The sequence below is a fragment of the Convolutriloba macropyga genome, chromosome 4 (genome assembly GCF_964194025.1).
Source record: "Convolutriloba macropyga chromosome 4, txConMacr16.3, whole genome shotgun sequence".
Taxonomy (NCBI): Eukaryota; Metazoa; Xenacoelomorpha; order Acoela; family Convolutidae; genus Convolutriloba; species Convolutriloba macropyga.
Window position 1 is genome coordinate 22,084,335 of NC_134471.1, and position 19,020 is coordinate 22,103,354.

The window sequence follows — 19,020 nt, forward strand, 5'->3', positions numbered from 1 at the left end:
AAACATGCTAGAATGTGGAGAATACATACATTGGGAAAAAATTAATTCGCAGCTATAAAAAAGACCCACACAACTACAATAATTGCTAAAAATCTCGTTCAAGGGTCATTTTAAGGCCCTTAAAAGGAACAACAATCAATCATCTTATACATTCCTTGATTAACTAATCATCTAACACAAACTGAATTTAATGAAATCATTAAATTTTCATGCGAATTTGGTTGTTTTCATGAGCATGCATGAACAGATCAGGTGCATTTCATCAGTGAAAGCAGTTTTAGTGGCCTCTAAGCCGTGAAACTAGTCATAAATCAAATTGAGCACAATCAGCTGCTGTCGGTCGAAATGCTCTCAGGCGGCGGGTCAGGACTTTAAATTCCGCTGGCTTGAATGCAACTCTATCTAAGCTTGGTAATCGTGTGAAAGACAAAATTGACAGTTTTTAGAAAGCAAACACATCAACTTCAATTTTCCTAATTTAATTTTGAGGATCAATTATTGAATGACTGTTACGCACGAATTTTATTGCTGAATTAAGAAAAGTGGAGACCACTGACTGAATATGGTTTGAAATTGTCACCAAAATGCGGGGAAAATGTCAAACGCGATAAAAAAATGTTATCTGAATTACTTTACTTTTCAAAAAATAACCAGTTTCGCTTAAAATTCAACCAAAACTCATATTCAAGCGTCACCGTAAGTATAATCCTTGGTTATCGCAAATAATACAGACAGTACTCTTGGGAGTTTAATATCATTCAGCTGTATATTATCCAGTGCCCAATGCCAGCAAAGGAAGAAGACTCAAGAACCCATGTTATTCTGACACTTTTAGACACAACTTTGGACGCAAAATTTAGTTCGAGTGATTTTTTTGAAAAGAAATGAGGTTACCCGCTGCTCAATCTGTTGCCACCAATAGCGATGTTTACATTTGCATAAATTACTTGCCCTCACAAATCACCATTGACTGGGCGACTTGGCTTCGGACTCGCTGAAATACAATTTTACTGCAAATTCAAAAGTCTGACAATCAGTCGATACACTGGTACAATACAACACAGGTGAAAAGAACAGCCATCTAGGGCTTTATCTTAGCTATTCTTCATTCATTTTTAATATATTAACAAATTCGAACGGCTTCTGTTTCAAATCGGCTTACAAAACTCTCGTCTCTCAAAATTTGATAAAATTCGTTGATACAAAAAATCTGCTAGTATTAAAATCGTAAAAAGGATCAACAGGACTAATATAATTGATACAAACGTCATTTGAGATGAATTATATGCCAAAGATTGAGCAGCAGCAACACATTTTACCTAAATAGCAGACCTAACATATCAAAATTCAAACTAATCTTCCTTCTGATACAAATGACCCGTAAAACTTCACGGTCAATTTACAAATTCGACAATGTACCGCACATAATTTTTTTAAAACAGTTGGCAGCTTGCCAGAAAATAGCCGCAACATCTTCGTAGATCTGCAGTCTCAAAAAACAGTAAAAGACAGACAAAAAAATCGTCTTTTCATTGAAGGCTGATATGTTGTATTTTGATAAAAAAAAGATCTGTGAACGTTTTTAATGCCTCTATTAGCTGCTCTCAAATACCCTTAAATTAGAGTGACACACACACCCATTTGACCTTATCTCTTAAATTAAAGTAAATAAAAGTCAATTTCAAAGTGAGAAAGTCATTTTTGAGAGTGAGGTAAGTCAAGTGTGACCAAAAAATTAATCACGCGAACGAACAAAAAATTTCGCTTCACTAAGAGCGAAAAGGACGTCACGTACGCACTTCTCGCCCTTGACCAAATGCACTAAGTCGAGTGAACTTGCATGAATGAATCCTGAATTCCGTTCAATTGACACAGTAAGTGTCCTCACTTACTGTCAATTGAACGGGATTCAGGATTCATTCATGCAATCAGAAGGCAAACTTGAAAATCGCGACCTGGTGAAACAAAAACTTGGATCTTTTATGCTACCGAACGAAGCGGGTACATATTCTTTGCAGACCCAGACGTACGTGCTCGTGCTCTGTAGCCAGGGCGTGCATAACGTACTGGGGGCACAAACGGAAAAGATCCAAAAAGTTGGTCAATAGGTAACTTAATTTAAAATAAAAACATTGTTTGAGACCAATTAACAACGTCTCGGAAAATGTAGAAAATGTAGAGAACAAAAATGAGTGCATTTTAATCCCTGTATTTAATTGCAAAGTTTGTTCATCTTGTAGCTTGGAATATGGCTCCAAACTGTAGGGCACAAAATTAGGAAAAAGAATTTTGGAATAATTTTCAATAAAAACTGCTTTCAGCGGGATGTTTTTCAAAAAAAGTTTAATGTCTCGATGGAAAATTTGCTTATATTCTTCAGCACCCAGTTAAATATCAAACCTATTCATCCGGAAAAATACAAACTAAATTACTCAAAAAAAGAATAATTTTGAGCAATCTGGTGGCGTAAAATTTGAAAGTAAAAAATATGAAGCCTGATGTTTTCCTCGAGAAAACAAAATTGAAAATGACTCTTAGATAATCGATTCACTTTTCACGATCTTCTCAATGGTACCCTTTTAGTATCTTGGCACCCCGGAAGAGGCCACGGTAGCATAAAGTTCCGAACCCCAAAAATTTGAGGTGATGGAACAACAAATTAAAACCCGCCAACCACTTATTCTATCGTGCAACGAAACAATTCCCCGTAGCCTTTACCCATCTTTTATCGCCGTTAACTTACTTGAAGTGAGGGTAAGTTCAAGAACAATGTCATTGGGCTGACACGCCTCCGCGGGATTCGGGATCTCTAATCTTTCCATTGAAGTCAAGAAGTTCTCCCAGATGCATGAGTCATCAGCCGGACAGCCCCAAGGCACTAATCGCTTCATTGCCATTCTGTCAGTCTCATTCTTGTACAGAATGTCTACCGAGTATCTAAAAAGTTAACTTATCGAAACAATCTATATTCGAAACACGAAAAAACGGAGGTTGATTTTGAGAATAAAATCTAATGTAGCAAATTAATTAAATGAAACTGAACAAACACGCTGCTCAAAAATCAAAACATATCCGACAGATTGCCGAAAACCAGCCGCCACTGAATACCAAAACTCCGATTGGGATTGAAAGAACACAAAAACTGATTTTTATACTAAAACATTATTATTGAAGCGCGAACTATTTTGATTCCGTTCATTTCAGATGGCTTTGCTGAGCTGAGCACCTGCTTTGATCAGAATGAGCGACGAATCAAATTAGCCTAGAGAAGTTTAAAAAAATCACGCAACATCTTGAACTAGCTGTGATGTACAAAAACTCAAACGAATTTTCTATTCGACGTAGTAAGCAAAAATTAGGGTCACTATAACAGTCGGCTGAGAAGATGAGGGCGGCTATTAATAAATATAATGAGGCAAACATAGAGCGTAAACCGTCGGAAAATAGCCGCCGATGGTCCACTTGACGCAATCGTGATGGAAACAAAAAAAATGACAAAAAATTTTCCAAATGAACAAAAGTGTTCTAATTTGGTGTGCAGTTTCGGCTAGACTCTAAAAATAAATTTACTTCAGCTTCTAAACTGATGGACATAATTTAAGCTATAAACTAATTCAAGTTAACAATTACTCTAATGAACTTGATAACCGCTTGCACAATAACTTAATGACCGGGTTTTATCGGTACATACTGTTTCTTTTTATTTTGCTCTTTTGACCTGAACCTTATTCACTATTTTGCGGAATTTAAAGAGTGAAGGAATTTGAAATCCATTCAGTCGAAACCAAGGAGTGAGTAAGTCAGGAGTCTAATGTGAAAGTAGTGACTAATGCAAAAAAAACGTTACCAGAACGTAAAGCAAATCAAAAAACTTCTCCACAAAAACTAACTCCAGCCAAAAAATTATGCTTGTCTGAAAACAACTATTCTTTGCTAGCCAAGGTTGACTAAAATAATTGTTAGAAAATTAAACCTTTGGAAAGAAATATTAAAGCAATGACATCATTGAAGCAAGCAAACAAAAAACAATTATAAAAAACAAAACCCAACGGGATACAGATTGCCAAGAAAGAACCAGTCTTAAAAATCCGAGCTCTCAAATTAACTCCCAAGACACAGTGAGAGGAAATAAATCAGATGGCATTCTTCTAAATTTAATGGATTAAAAAATTTAAACTAAAATGTAGGTTCAAAGAAAACTATTAGTTTTCTGCCGCCAGATAATTTGCAACAAAAAACCAACAAAATATGATAGAAGAATTTGTTCAAAAGAATTTATACTAGTGCAGAACAAATTTAAGCAGAAAAAAGGCAACAGATTAATACTCAAAGGCATTTATTGTTCCTTAAAAAAAGTTCCACAGAAAAAACAACACTCAATTTAGTTTTAAAAATGGTCAGGAACTAATATATAAATTTGACAGAAAGCATTCTTAGCGCTGCAGCGACTGCAAGCAAAAATATTTTCAAAAAACTTAGGAAAAAGCATCAAATATTTTTAAAAACCCTGAATGCAGAGAAAAAAATGATAGATTATGGAAACAACTCAGCAACGGTAAGTGCAAAAAAAACGCCGATTGCTAGAATCTGGAGGTTATAACACATTCTTAAATTAAGTAACGAAGGGCATCTTAATAATTTTGAAAGTTGAAAATCAAACAGAAAAAAAATTCAGAGAAACAGAACAATTCATTATTTATCATTGGCGATTCAGTAAAATAAAATAACCATCACCGTGTAAAACTAAATCAGTAAAAGCAGATCACAAAGATTTGAAGCGCTGAAAAATGTGGCCAAAATTATCAAGATTTTTAAATCTCCAATTGAAAACACAACAAAAATTACTTGAATTAATTACAAGACAAAATTAAATACCCTCACATTGAATTGCAATCCTTATTCTATTAAATCAAACCAAAAGGCAAACAAAAAACTTAAGAAACAGACAAAAACAGTCAAACAAAATATGATAGAAGAATTTGTTCAAAAAAAGAATTTATACTAGTGCAGAACAAATTTAAGCAGAAAAAAGGCAACAGATTAATACTCAAAGGCATTTATTGTTCCTTAAAAAAAGTTCCACAGAAAAAACAACACTCAATTTAGTTTTAAAAATGGTCAGGAACTAATATATAAATTTGACAGAAAGCATTCTTAGCGCTGCAGCGACTGCAAGCAAAAATATTTTCAAAAAACTTAGGAAAAAGCATCAAATATTTTTAAAAACCCTGAATGCAGAGAAAAAAACGATAGATTATGGAAACAACTCAGCAAAGGTAGGTGCAAAAAAAAACGCCGATTGCTAGAATTTGGAGGTTATAACACATTCTTAAAATAAGTAACGAAGGGCATCTTAATAATTTTGAAAATTGAAAATCAAACAGAAAAAAAATTCAGAGAAACAGAACAATTCATTATTTATCATTGGGGATTCAGTAAAATAAAATAACCATCACCGTTTAAAACTAAATCAGTAAGAGCAGATCACAAAGATTTGAAGCGCTGAAAAATGTGGCCAAAATTATCAAGATTTTTAAATCTCCAATTGAAAACACAACAAAAATTACTTGAATTAATTACAAGACGAAGTTAAATACCCTCACGTTGAATTGCAATCCTTATTCTATTAAATCAAACCAAAAGGCAAACAAAAAACTTAAGAAACAGACAAAAACAGTCAAACAAAATATGATAGAAGAATTTGTTCAAAAGAATTTATACTAGTGCAGAACAAATTTAAGCAGAAAAAAGGCAACAGATTAATACTCAGGCATTTATTGTTCATTAAAAAAAGTTCCACAGAAAAAAACAACACTCAATTTAGTTTTCAAAAATCAGGAACTAATATATAAATTTGACAGAATCTTTAAAGCATTCTTAGCGCTGCAGCGACTGCAAGCAAAAATATTTTCAAAAAACTTAGGAAAAAGCATCAAATATTTTTAAAAACCCTGAATGCAGAGAAAAAAAACGATAGATTATGGAAACAACTCAGCAAAGGTAGGTGCAAAAAAAAACGCCGATTGCTAGAATCTGGAGGTTATAACACATTCTTAAAATAAGTAACGAAGGGCATCTTAATAATTTTGAAAATTGAAAATCAAACAGAAAAAAAATTCAGAGAAACAGAACAATTCATTATTTATCATTGGGGATTCAGTAAAATAAAATAACCATCACCGTTTAAAACTAAATCAGTAAGAGCAGATCACAAAGATTTGAAGCGCTGAAAAATGTGGCCAAAATTATCAAGATTTTTAAATCTCCAATTGAAAACACAACAAAAATTACTTGAATTAATTACAAGACGAAGTTAAATACCCTCACGTTGAATTGCAATCCTTATTCTATTAAATCAAACCAAAAGGCAAACAAAAAACTTAAGAAACAGACAAAAACAGTCAAACAAAATATGATAGAAGAATTTGTTCAAAAGAATTTATACTAGTGCAGAACAAATTTAAGCAGAAAAAAGGCAACAGATTAATACTCAAAGGCATTTATTGTTCCTTAAAAAAAGTTCCACAGAAAAAACAACACTCAATTTAGTTTTAAAAAATCAGGAACTAAAATATAAATTTGACAGAAAGCATTCTTAGCGCTGCAGCGACTGCAAGCAAAAATATTTTCAAAAAACTTAGGAAAAAGCATCAAATATTTTAAAAAACCCTGAATGCAGAGAAAAAAATGATAGATTATGGAAACAACTCAGCAAAGGTAGGTGCAAAAAAACGCCGATTGCTAGAATCTGGAGGTTATAACACATTCTAAAATTAAGTAACGAAGGGCATCTTAATAATTTTGAAAGTTGAAATTCAAACAGAAAATTCAGAGAAACAGAACAATTCATTATTTATCATTGGCGATTCAGTAAAATAAAATAACCATCACCGTGTAAAATTAAATCAGCAAAAGCAGATCACAAAGATTTGAAGCGCTGAAAAATGTGGCCAAAATTATCAAGATTTTTAAATCTCCAATTGAAAACACAACAAAAATTACTTGAATTAATTACAAGACGAAATTAAATACCCTCACGTTGAATTGCAATCCTTATTCTATTAAATCAAACCAAAAGGCAAACAACAAACCTAAGAAACAGACAAAAACAGTCAAACAAATTATGATAGAAGAATTTGTTCAAAAGAATTTATACTAGTGCAGAACAAATTTAAGCAGAAAAAAGGCAACAGATTAATACTCAAAGGCATTTATTGTTCCTTAAAAAAAGTTCCACAGAAAAAAACAACACTCATTTTAGTTTTAAAAAATCAGGAACTAATATAAAAAATTGACAGAATCTTTTAAGCATTCTTAGCGCTGCAGCGACTGCAAGCGAAAATATTTTCAAAACACTTAGGAAAAAGGATCAAATATTTTTAAAAATAGACCTTGAATGCAGAGAAAAAAGTTATAGATTATGAAACAACTCAGCATAGGTACGTGCAAAAAAACGGAAAGTTGACAATCAAACAGAAAAAACTTCAAAGAAACAGAACAATTCATTATTTATCATTGGCGATTCAGTAAAAATAAAATAACCATCACCGTGTAAAACTAAATCTGTAAAAGCAGATTACAAAGATTTGAATTCCATTTCAGATGGCTTTGCTGAGCTGAGCACCTGCTTTGATCAGAATGAGCGACGAATCAAATTAGCCTAGAGAAGTTTAAAAAAATCACGCAACATCTTGAACTAGCTGTGATGTACAAAAACTCAAACGAATTTTCTATTCGACGTAGTAAGCAAAAATTAGGGTCACTATAACAGTCGGCTGAGAAGATGAGGGCGACTATTAATAAATATAATGAGGCAAACATAGAGCGTAAACCGTCGGAAAATAGCCGCCGATGGTCCACTTGACGCAATCGTGATGGAAACAAAATGACAAAAAATTTTTCAAATGAACAAAAGTGTTCTAATTTGGTGTGCAGTTTCGGCTAGACTCTAAAAAAAATTTACTTCAGCTTCTAAACTGATGGACATAATTTAAGCTTCAAACTAATTCAAGTTAACAATTGCTCTAATGAACTTGATAACCGTTTGCACAATAACTTAATGACCGGGTTTTATCGGTACATACTGTTTCTTCTTATTTTGCTCTTTTGACCTGAACCTTATTCACTATTTTGCGGAAATTAAAGAGTGAAGGAAATTGAAATCCATTCAGTCGAAACCAAGGAGTGAGTAAGTCAGGAGTCTAATGTGAAAGTAGTGACTAATGCAAAAAAAACGTTACCAGAACGTAAAGCAAATCAAAAAACTTCTCCAGAAAAACTAACTCCAGCCAAAAAATTATCCTTGTCTGAAAACAACTATTCTTTGCTAGCCAAGGTTGACTAAAATAATTGTTAGAAAATTAAACCTTTGGAACGAGAAATATTAAAGCAATGACATTGAAGCAAGCAAACAAAAAACAATTATAAAAAACAAAACCCAACGGGATACAGATTGCCAAGATAGAACCAGTCTTAAAAATCCGAGCTCTCAAATTAACTCCCAAGACACAGTGAGAGGAAATAAATCAGATGGCATTCTTCTAAATTTAATGGATTAAAAAATTTAAACTAAAATGTAGGTTCAAAGAAAACTATTAGTTTTCTGCCGCCAGATAATTTGCAACAAAAAACCAACAAAATATGATAGAAGAATTTGTTCAAAAGAATTTATACTAGTGCAGAACAAATTTGAGCAGCAAAAAGGCAACAGATTAATACTCAGGCATTTATTGTTCATTAAAAAAGTTCCACAGAAAAAAACAACACTCAATTTAGTTTTCAAAAATCAGGAACTAATATATAAATTTGACAGAATCTTTAAAGCATTCTTAGCGCTGCAGCGACTGCAAGCAAAAATATTTTCAAAAAACTTAGGAAAAAGCATCAAATATTTTTAAAAACCCTGAATTCAGAGAAAAAAATTATAGATTATGGAAACAACTCAGCAAAGGTAGGTGCAAAAAAAACGCCGATTGCTAGAATCTGGAGGTTATAACACATTCTTAAATTAAGTAACGAAGGGCATCTTAATAATTTTGAAAGTTGAAAATCAAAAAAATTCACAGAAACAGAACAATTCATTATTTATCATTGGCGATTCAGTAAAATAAAATAACCATCACCGTGTAAAACTAAATCAGTAAAAGCAGATCACAAAGATTTGAAGCGCTGAAAAATGTGGCCAAAATTATCAAGATTTTTAAATCTCCAATTGAAAACACAACAAAAATTACTTGAATTAATTACAAGACGAAATTAAATACCCTCACGTTGAATTGCAATCCTTATTCTATTAAATCAAACCAAAAGGCAAACAAAAAACTTAAGAAACAGACAAAAACAGTCAAACAAATTATGATAGAAGAATTTGTTCAAAAGAATTTATACTAGTGCAGAACAAATTTAAGCAGAAAAAGGCAACAGATTAATACTCAAACATTTATTGTTCCTTAAAAAAAGTTCCACAGAAAAAAAACAACACTCATTTTAGTTTTAAAAAATCAGGAACTAATATATAAATTTGACAGAATCTTTAAAGCATTCTTAGCGCTGCAGCGACTGCAAGCAAAAATATTTCCAAAACACTTAGGAAAAAGGATCAAATATTTTTAAAAATAGACCTTGAATGCAGAGAAAAAAGTTATAGATTATGAAACAACTCAGCATAGGTACGTGCAAAAAAACGGAAAGTTGACAATCAAACAGAAAAAACTTCAAAGAAACAGAACAATTCATTATTTATCATTGGCGATTCAGTAAAAATAAAATAACCATCACCGTGTAAAACTAAATCTGTAAAAGCAGAGTACAAAGATTTGAAACGCTGAAAAATGTGGCCGAAATTATCAAGATGTTCAAATCTCCAATTGAAAACAGATTTCATAAGATTATAAAAATTTCACAACAAAAATTACTCGAATTAATTACAAGACGAAATTAACCAACGGGATACAGATTGCCACGAAAGAACCAGTCTTAAAAATCAGAGCTCTCAAATTAACTCCCGAGACACCGTGAGAGAAAACAAGGCAGGAGGCATTCTTCTAAATTTGATTGTCTAAAAAATTCAATCTTTAATGTAGGTTAAAAAAACTAATAGTTTATTGCCCCCAGATAATTTGCAACAAAAAACCAACAAATTATGATAGAAGAATTTGTTCAAAAGAATTTATACTAGTGCAAAACAAATTTAAGCAGAAAAAAGGCAACAGATTAATAAGGCATTAATTGTTCCCCAAAAATATTTCCACAGAAAAAAAAACATCACTCATTTTAGTTTTTAAAAAAATCAGGAACTAATATATAAATTTGACAGAATCCTTAAAGCATTCTTAGCGCTGCAGCGACTGCAAGCAAAAATATTTTCAAAAAACTTAGGAAAAACCATCAAATATTTTTAAAAATAGACCTTGAATGCAGAGAAAAAAGTTATAGATTATGAAACAACTCAGCATAGGTACGTGCAAAAAAACGGAAAGTTGACAATCAAACAGAAAAAACTTCAAAGAAACAGAACAATTCATTATTTATCATTGGCGATTCAGTAAAAATAAAATAACCATCACCGTGTAAAACTAAATCTGTAAAAGCAGATTACAAAGATTTGAATTCCATTTCAGATGGCTTTGCTGAGCTGAGCACCTGCTTTGATCAGAATGAGCGACGAATCAAATTAGCCTAGAGAAGTTTGAAAAAATCACGCAACATCTTGAACTAGCTGTGATGTACAAAAACTCAAACGAATTTTCTATTCGACGTAGTAAGCAAAAATTAGGGTCACTATAACAGTCGGCTGAGAAGATGAGGGCGGCTATTAATAAATATAATGAGGCAAACATAGAGCGTAAACCGTCGGAAAATAGCCGCCGATGGTCCACTTGACGCAATCGTGATGGAAACAAAAAAATGACAAAAAATTTTCCAAATGAACAAAAGTGTTCTAATTTGGTGTGCAGTTTCGGCTAGACTCTAAAAATAAATTTACTTCAGCTTCTAAACTGATGGACATAATTTAAGCTTCAAACTAATTCAAGTTAACAATTGCTCTAATGAACTTGATAACCGTTTGCACAATAACTTAATGACCGGGTTTTATCGGTACATACTGTTTCTTCTTATTTTGCTCTTTTGACCTGAACCTTATTCACTATTTTGCGGAAATTAAAGAGTCAAGGAATTTGAAATCCATTCAGTCGAAACCAAGGAGTGAGTAAGTCAGGAGTCTAATGTGAAAGTAGTGACTAATGCAAAAAAACGTTACCAGAACGTAAAGCAAATCAAAAAACTTCTCCACAAAAACTAACTCCAGCCAAAAATTATCCTTGTCTGAAAACAACTATTCTTTGCTAGCCAATGTTGACTAAAATAATTGTTAGAAAATTAAACCTTTGGAACGAGAAATATTAAAGCAATGACATCATTGAAGCAAGCAAACAAAAAACAATTAGAAAAAACAAAACCCAACGGGATACAGATTGCCAAGATAGAACCAGTCTTAAAAATCCGAGCTCTCAAATTAACTCCCAAGACACAGTGAGAGGAAATAAATCAGATGGCATTCTTCTAAATTTAATGGATTAAAAAATTTAAACTAAAATGTAGGTTCAAAGAAAACTTAGTTTTCTGCCGCCAGATAATTTGCAACAAAAAACCAACAAAATATGATAGAAGAATTTGTTCAAAAGAATTTATACTAGTGCAGAACAAATTTGAGCAGCAAAAAGGCAACAGATTAATACTCAGGCATTTATTGTTCATTAAAAAAAGTTCCACAGAAAAAAACAACACTCAATTTAGTTTTCAAAAATCAGGAACTAATATATAAATTTGACAGAATCTTTAAAGCATTCTTAGCGCTGCAGCGACTGCAAGCAAAAATATTTTCAAAAAACTTAGGAAAAAGCATCAAATTTTTTTAAAAACCCTGAATTCAGAGAAAAAAATTATAGATTATGGAAACAACTCAGCAAAGGTAGGTGCAAAAAAAACGCCGATTGCTAGAATCTGGAGGTTATAACACATTCTTAAATTAAGTAACGAAGGGCATCTTAATAATTTTGAAAGTTGAAAATCAAAAAAATTCACAGAAACAGAACAATTCATTATTTATCATTGGCGATTCAGTAAAATAAAATAACCATCACCGTGTAAAACTAAATCAGTAAAAGCAGATCACAAAGATTTGAAGCGCTGAAAAATGTGGCCAAAATTATCAAGAATTTAAAATCTCCAATTGAAAACACAACAAAAATTACTTGAATTAATTACAAGACGAAATTCAATACCCTCACGTTGAATTGCAATCCTTATTCTTTTAAATCAAACCAAAAGGCAAACAAAAAACTTAAGAAACAGACAAAAACAGTCAAAATCAAATTTCTATTGTGTACAATTTCATAAAACAAAAAACTATGTAAGAGACAGGCAATCGACGTATGAACTATTAGGACGTAACATATAAACTGATTACAAAAAAATTCCCCTCAAAGGTCCAAAAACAAAAATGAAAAAAGCCAAAAATTGCAGAAAAAGGAGAAAAATTCAGCAATTTTGATTTTGAAACTTTGTCCTCGATGACCTTTAGATTACAAAAAAAACAAAAGTCAAGCCTGACAAGAGACATAAAAAACGCAGCAAAAACAAAAAAATGAAGAGACATACCCTGCAAATTTCCGGAAAACAGCGGCACTGTTGATTCGCATAACCCCGGTTGGGACGTGAAAAAAAGTTCATTGGCCCATAAAGATCGATAAACTTCGAAAATGACAAAAAAAAACTTTGAAAATAGTTTCAAATCAAGATTAAACGTTGCTAAAAGTTGTGATATTAATTTCTTCAGAACCATTTCATGGTCTCAAAAGGCTTGAAAAATCAAAACTTATAAAATTGCAAAGTTTCGAGATATTGAAAAAGTTGAAAACCATTCCATTGCCTCCAATAACTATACAAAACACATACGATCAAACACTAGATTGATGTTACCTGGCCACTGTGGCAAAAAAACTGAACAAAAGTCATGTTGGGAAAGCATGAAAAAATGCAAAACTTATCAAAAAAAATATAAAATTCATGATATTAAATGGTTAAAAGCAATCCAATGCCAATTAAAACAACGCAGTACCGAATTACCAAACCATAGAGGAAGTTTTATGGCTCCTGGGGCTAAAAATATCAAGATGAGAAAAAATTTTCTGAAAACGTGAAAAAAATTGCAAAAATTAGTATCATTTTTTATGTTTATGTTTGCAGTACCAAAACATATAGCTCATAAAATGGTCGGAAAAAAGCAATTAAATCCTGCAAAAAAAGACCATCATCATCTTTGGCAGACAAATTTAAAACTGACCAGACAAAATAAAGAAATAAACGTAAAATATTGCACCAATTTGGGCTCAAAAACTCCTAAAAATGATCTTTCAATCTTGAATAAAGGCATTCCCGACAGCTGCACCACCATGAGCATTTGATAGATTGCAAAGGCCAGCATTGAGCCGCCACTGAAACTTAAGGTCCACTGAGTCTTTCCAGTTCAGATCGAAGTCATGGCAATAGGCATGGTATCATACAAAAAAAAACAGGCCAATCCATGAAATAAAATCCAAACAATTGAATGGGAAATATGAATCTGAAAAGTTGAGAAACTAAAACAATTAAACGAAGTAAACAAATATAATTATTGCTAAAACTCTTGAGGCTTTTAACCTGAAGACCTTTGATTCATTTAAATATAAACATTCATCCGCGCAAAAGCCTTAAACAAAGTTTTATGGCCAAAAACTATGAAAAATACTGAAAAAAAAACTATAATAGAGAAAAAAGTTTGGATCTATTCTGTTGTGACACTCCAGCTCAGCGGGCATACATCTTTAACGCCCTCGGTCACATTGGCCACTTTTTACATAGTACCTTTCTAAGTAATAACATATAATTTGAAACTGGGGATCCAAAAGTTTCTTATTTTTGGAAAAAGAAAACGTTCAAAACCACTCTTTTGTTCCTGGAATCTCTCCAGTCCAGTAAATCATTTTCAAATTTCTGTGGTGCGGAAAGCAAGATAAATTTCACTTCGAAAAAGACGAAAATATTAAAAAATTAGCAAACCATTGCAATTTTTTTTTTGAAACTCGACAAAAAGTTTAATTTTTTTTACAAAAATTTAATGTCTCCAAAGGCTATCTAAAATACCAATTTCAAGCCTTAACTTTTCGGCTCAAAAAGATTGCAAAAAAATTATTAAAACGTTAACATCATTCTACGGCGCCTAGCAACTATGCAGTACGTACTCTCACACAACAGAGGAGATTAACTGGCCGCTGAGGCCAGAAAAACTGAAAGACATTTTGAAAAACTTGACAATTGCAGACTTTATCAAACAGATGCTAAAATTTTTCATATTAATATATTGTAAAATATTCAATTGCCATTAAAAAGTATTCAGTAAAAAATCAATCCCTAAAGGAGCTTTTCTGGTAACTGAAGCTGGAAAAAATGGGAAAAATTCGTGACAAACAAAAAAGGTAAAAATAAGTACAATTTTGCTTGCTTATGTTTGCAGTAGCAAAAAAAATAGGTCACAAAATAGTCATAAAAGTGATGTCTTGCGAAAAAACTTTATCAACTTTGACAATTGTAAATTTAACTCAAAAAATGGCATAAGCGAAAAATTGCATCAATTTGGGCTCAAAACCTCCTAAAACTGACCTTTCAACCAGGAATTCCCAGCGGCTTCAACACTCTACGCACTTGGAAACTATTGAAGCCAGCTTCGGGTCTCAAAAGAAACTTAATACCCACTGGGCCTTACCTGTTTATCCCGTATTGAAAGATCAAAGTCATTGAAAAATGTGTGAAAATATCTGACGAAAAAAAAAATAAAAAGACAGAGCTTCAATACAATCCAATTCTTGAATTGTAAAAAAGATAGCACCGAAAAAATAGCCGTTGAGTGGCTGACGGCTGCTGTTAAACATCCCACTCAATTATAATAGTAATTTTGAAAAATCAAGAAAATTCTTGATGAAAAAATATCTGATAAAAAAAAATCATCTGATAAAAATAAAAGTTAAGATCGCCAAGCAACTATTGGTAAAACTATTGACTTAAAACCTTGCGATAAAGTTAGCTTTCCTTCATCAAACATATTTTTATTGACAGAAAACCAACAATAATAGTTCATTGAGAAAAACGAGGAAAATGAATAGGGGACAAATTAAAAAATTAATATTCCCTACAAAATTTTTAGCAAAATTATCAACAAAGGGCCAAAATGCTACTTACCAACCACAATTTTAAGATAAAATTTTAATTAGCTCTTCTACTCACGCATTCACTCACTCAATCCCTGGCAGAAAAATTAACCAAAAAAAACGCAAAACCTGAAAAATAGTTGTATGATTTGTTTATATGTGCACTGTATGGCCTTCAGTGGGACATTTTAGGAACAACAACTGTACAAGAACCTAAATTGCACGGAGAAAGGACTATAGCAAGACACAAACACAACAAAGTTGAAGCCAATTAAATCAAACGTCAGCTAAAACTAAATTAGAACCATTCAATTCCCCAAACACTATCAAAAATTGAAGAAGAATGCCAAAACTGGTTAAAAAACAAGTAAAAACATGGCAAAAAGTCAAAAATCAACATTACACCTTAAACATTAAGCTGAACATTAAACCTTAAAATGCACTATTTGCAGATGATCAAAAAAGGATTAAAATGCACATTATATATTAGTTTGGATAATTGACAAACAATTTCAACTGAGAAACTTGGAGCGTAAAAGAAGAAAACAGCTTTGAAAATTCCGCATTAAATAAAAACATAGGCTTGCTTAGACAAATTTTTCAGACTATTTTTTCCCTCCCTCAAACTCGTTATGACAGAAAACATTCTCCCTTCTCTCAGGTCTTCAAGCAATTTAAAAACTTTCAATTCCAGTTTTAAAAGGTTCCGACAAAATTATCGAACAAATTAGAAGCTCCACCAATCCGGCTGAAAAGGCGATGGCAGATAATTAAAAAATCAGAACACGGGCTTAAAAATAAACTTACGAAACGGACAAATATTGTCTTTAAAAAACCTCGACCTGACGCTCAGATCAAAGGCAAAGTACCTATACACAAACATAGCTGGCAGATTGCCAAAAGCAGCTGCAACGGCTTCATAGAAAGTCTCAAAAACAAAAAAAATACGGCTTCAGAACAAAATTAATACAACGCATTGTAAAATTGCCCTCAAATAACCTTCGATCAGGCTAAGATATCCTCAATTCACGTTGAATCTTCTTTTAAAGTAAGCAAAAATAAAATTAAGGTAAAGTAATTTGGGGTTCGATTAGATGAATATATATTCAATTGACTGAAATATGTTTGAAATATGACAGAACAATGTCCAGAATTAGGTTAGGATATCCTCAATTGACATAAATTCCTCTTTTTAAGTAGCAAAAAAGAAATTGACAGACGAAAATTCATTTAGGTAGGGAGGTAAAACAGGTGTGAAAAAAAATTATTCACGCAATTCGCTTCAATACGCAAAAAAAAGACATCACACACAAATTTCAGTACAAAAGTTGCACGAACAAATGAAAAGCTGATTAAAACTCATTGAGACCTCTTATGGTCGTAAAAAAATTACAAAGAACGTAACAGGACCAGTCCTCAATTACAACACAAAAAATTTGTAAGCTCATCACATTACGTTAAAAGCGCAAGAATAAAAGCAAAACTATAGAACATTAGATCCCAGCGTTTTAGAAGTCATTAAAACTAACAACATTTCATAACACAAGCCGACTAACTTCAAACATATAGCTCGCAAAGCACAGCCAGGTCAGCTAAATTCAGAGGGCGCTGCAGCACAGATAATTTTTATGGGTACAAAAAAAATCCACCTAAGGAGGGGTTCAAACCCGCAGACCTCAGGCGAAAAGTCACCAGGGAAGTGAAATCGGAAGATTTTTCTAGACAAAACGGCCAAGAAGAATATTTACATAAAAGACACACAAACTCACAATGATTGCTTCAAATCCATTCAAGAGCCTTTTAAAAACTATTGATACAATGAGTTCTTACAATGAGTACAAAACACAGAATACCCGGCCGATTGGGATTGAAAAAAAAAACAGAAAAAAAAGGCTAAAACTGATTGTTTTAAGAATTTTTTTAATGCGATTTATTCTGATTTCATTTTGTTGCTAGGCATTCTCCTCTTACTCAATGACAGGATACAGGGCTAGCATCAATACCAATAAGCATTAGAGATGGTATACGACCAATAAGCATTAGATGGTAACTAAGACCAATAAGCACAAGAACATACTTCAAGTAGCCGTCATCTTGGGGCTCCATGGGTTTATCTCGTTTCTATCTTCAATTCTGTTTTTTGATACTGATTCTGTTCATTTTATATTGTTGAGCAACTGTAGATTAAAAGCACTGGAGAAGAATGAGCAACAATGGTGGCTCCTAACTAAGAGATGTCCACGTTCGAAAAATCCGAAGCCTGCGCTCGAAACCGAAGATCAACAAACTGGAAACCGCTAAAAGAAAGAACCACAAAATGCCGGAAACGATTTGAAGACTTGTTAAAAATGAGCACTAGAACAAAAATGCGTAGAAGAGAAAATAGCATAAAGAAACAACAAAAAAAAACGATGAACATTGGGGAAGTGGATTGTTTTTGGTGCGAGTAAGGGCTTGGAAGTTCGCTAAGCTCGGGGTGGGGACTATTAATGAACATAACCCGACTAACGTCGGGCAAATTGCTCTCATATGACCGGCGAGCGGTTGGCTTCGTCAGTATCTAAGGCACTGTTTAGTAAAGCTAGCTTTAGCTTGACTGAAGGGGCGTGAGGTTAGGGTAATAGATGATAACAATACGGCACATAACAGCAGCTGAAGTGCGGCATCAACAAAGAGAAAGAGAGAGAGAGAGAGAGAGAGAGAGAGAGAGAATGAGACAGAGAGATACAACGTGAACAAGAAAGAGAAGCAAGAAACCCTAACCTGCAGAGAGAGAAAGGGCCAGGAAAATTTTCCATGATGAGATTCGACTCTGCAACCTTGAGTTTTCTCGACTTGTTAGTAAATAAATCATATAGAAAATTGAAAGGACAAAATTCAAAAGAAAAGTTTCCACATTTCGCAGTAAAGAAAATGTTAAAAAACATTTTCTGTCTCTGGATTTCTGTCGTGTGACCCCATCTCCAAGACTTAAAAAGCTTCGTCGGCCAGTAGTGATTGTTAAACTCAGACAAGGACAAAAAAATCAAACATTTTCAAAACAATGCGAAAATGCAAGATATTAACATCTTCAGAACCATTTCATTGTCTCAAGAGGTTATGTAGCAACTCTATTTCAAGCCTTAAACAGTTTCATTGGCTCATAAAGGTCCATAAACTTGGATCATAACTTTTCGAAAATTTTTAAAATAAAAATTTATCAAAAAATCGCAAGTCATTAAAATATTGATAACCACTCCATAAACTCCAGAGGCTATGAAGCAGCTTACTATCAAACCTCGGAGGAGTTCCCTGGTGCACAAAAAATATGTTAAAAAAATTTGTACAAAAAACTTGAAAAAAAATTGCAATTTTTTAAAAAAATAATTGCTTGAGGTCGTGATGTTAAAATCTCGAAGTGATGTGAAAAAAGTTCCACTACATCTAGAAACTATACACTAACCTAATATCAAACCCCAGAGGACGCCCCTTGGCTCTTGAGGCTGGATAAACAGAAAATGAAACATTTTCAAAAAACTTGCAAAACATTAAGTTTCATAAAAAAATCGATAAAATTTATAATAATAAAAACTATTCCATGGCCAATTGAAATTTCAGTAAATTACTATCAAACCCTTAAGGAGGTTTTCTGGCCCCTGGTTAGCGAAAGAACTTTAATGACAATAAATTTTTTCGCGATGCTAAAATTTGCGATGTTAAAATGTTGAAACATTTCTATTACCACTACTTACTATGCAGTAACATTTTATCAAACCCTAGAGTAGGTTCTTCGACA

At 32.7% G+C, this 19,020-nt stretch overlaps 2 protein-coding genes across 4 annotated transcripts in view; both read right to left on the reverse strand.

The window, feature by feature from the left end:
- LOC142337513 (selenocysteine-specific elongation factor-like) overlaps window positions 1–19,020 on the reverse strand; it is a 286,977-nt gene that overhangs the window by 22,854 nt on the left and 245,103 nt on the right. The window lies entirely within an intron of this gene.
- Window positions 1–19,020, reverse strand: part of LOC142337514 (testicular acid phosphatase homolog) — a 265,886-nt gene that overhangs the window by 1,761 nt on the left and 245,105 nt on the right. Inside the window, exons 9-10 of one of the 3 annotated variants that reach the window (XR_012758950.1) lie at window positions 2,744–2,937; window positions 895–994 (exon numbers count right to left, since the gene is read on the reverse strand). Coding sequence is in view for 2 of the 3 variants with exons in the window: in XM_075386794.1 (XP_075242909.1) it covers window positions 954–994; window positions 2,744–2,937 (235 nt within the window). In the remaining variant the exon portion in view is untranslated. The remainder of the gene's footprint in view (window positions 1–894; window positions 995–2,743; window positions 2,938–19,020) is intronic. The other 2 variants (XM_075386794.1, XM_075386793.1) reach the window with 2 other exon arrangements.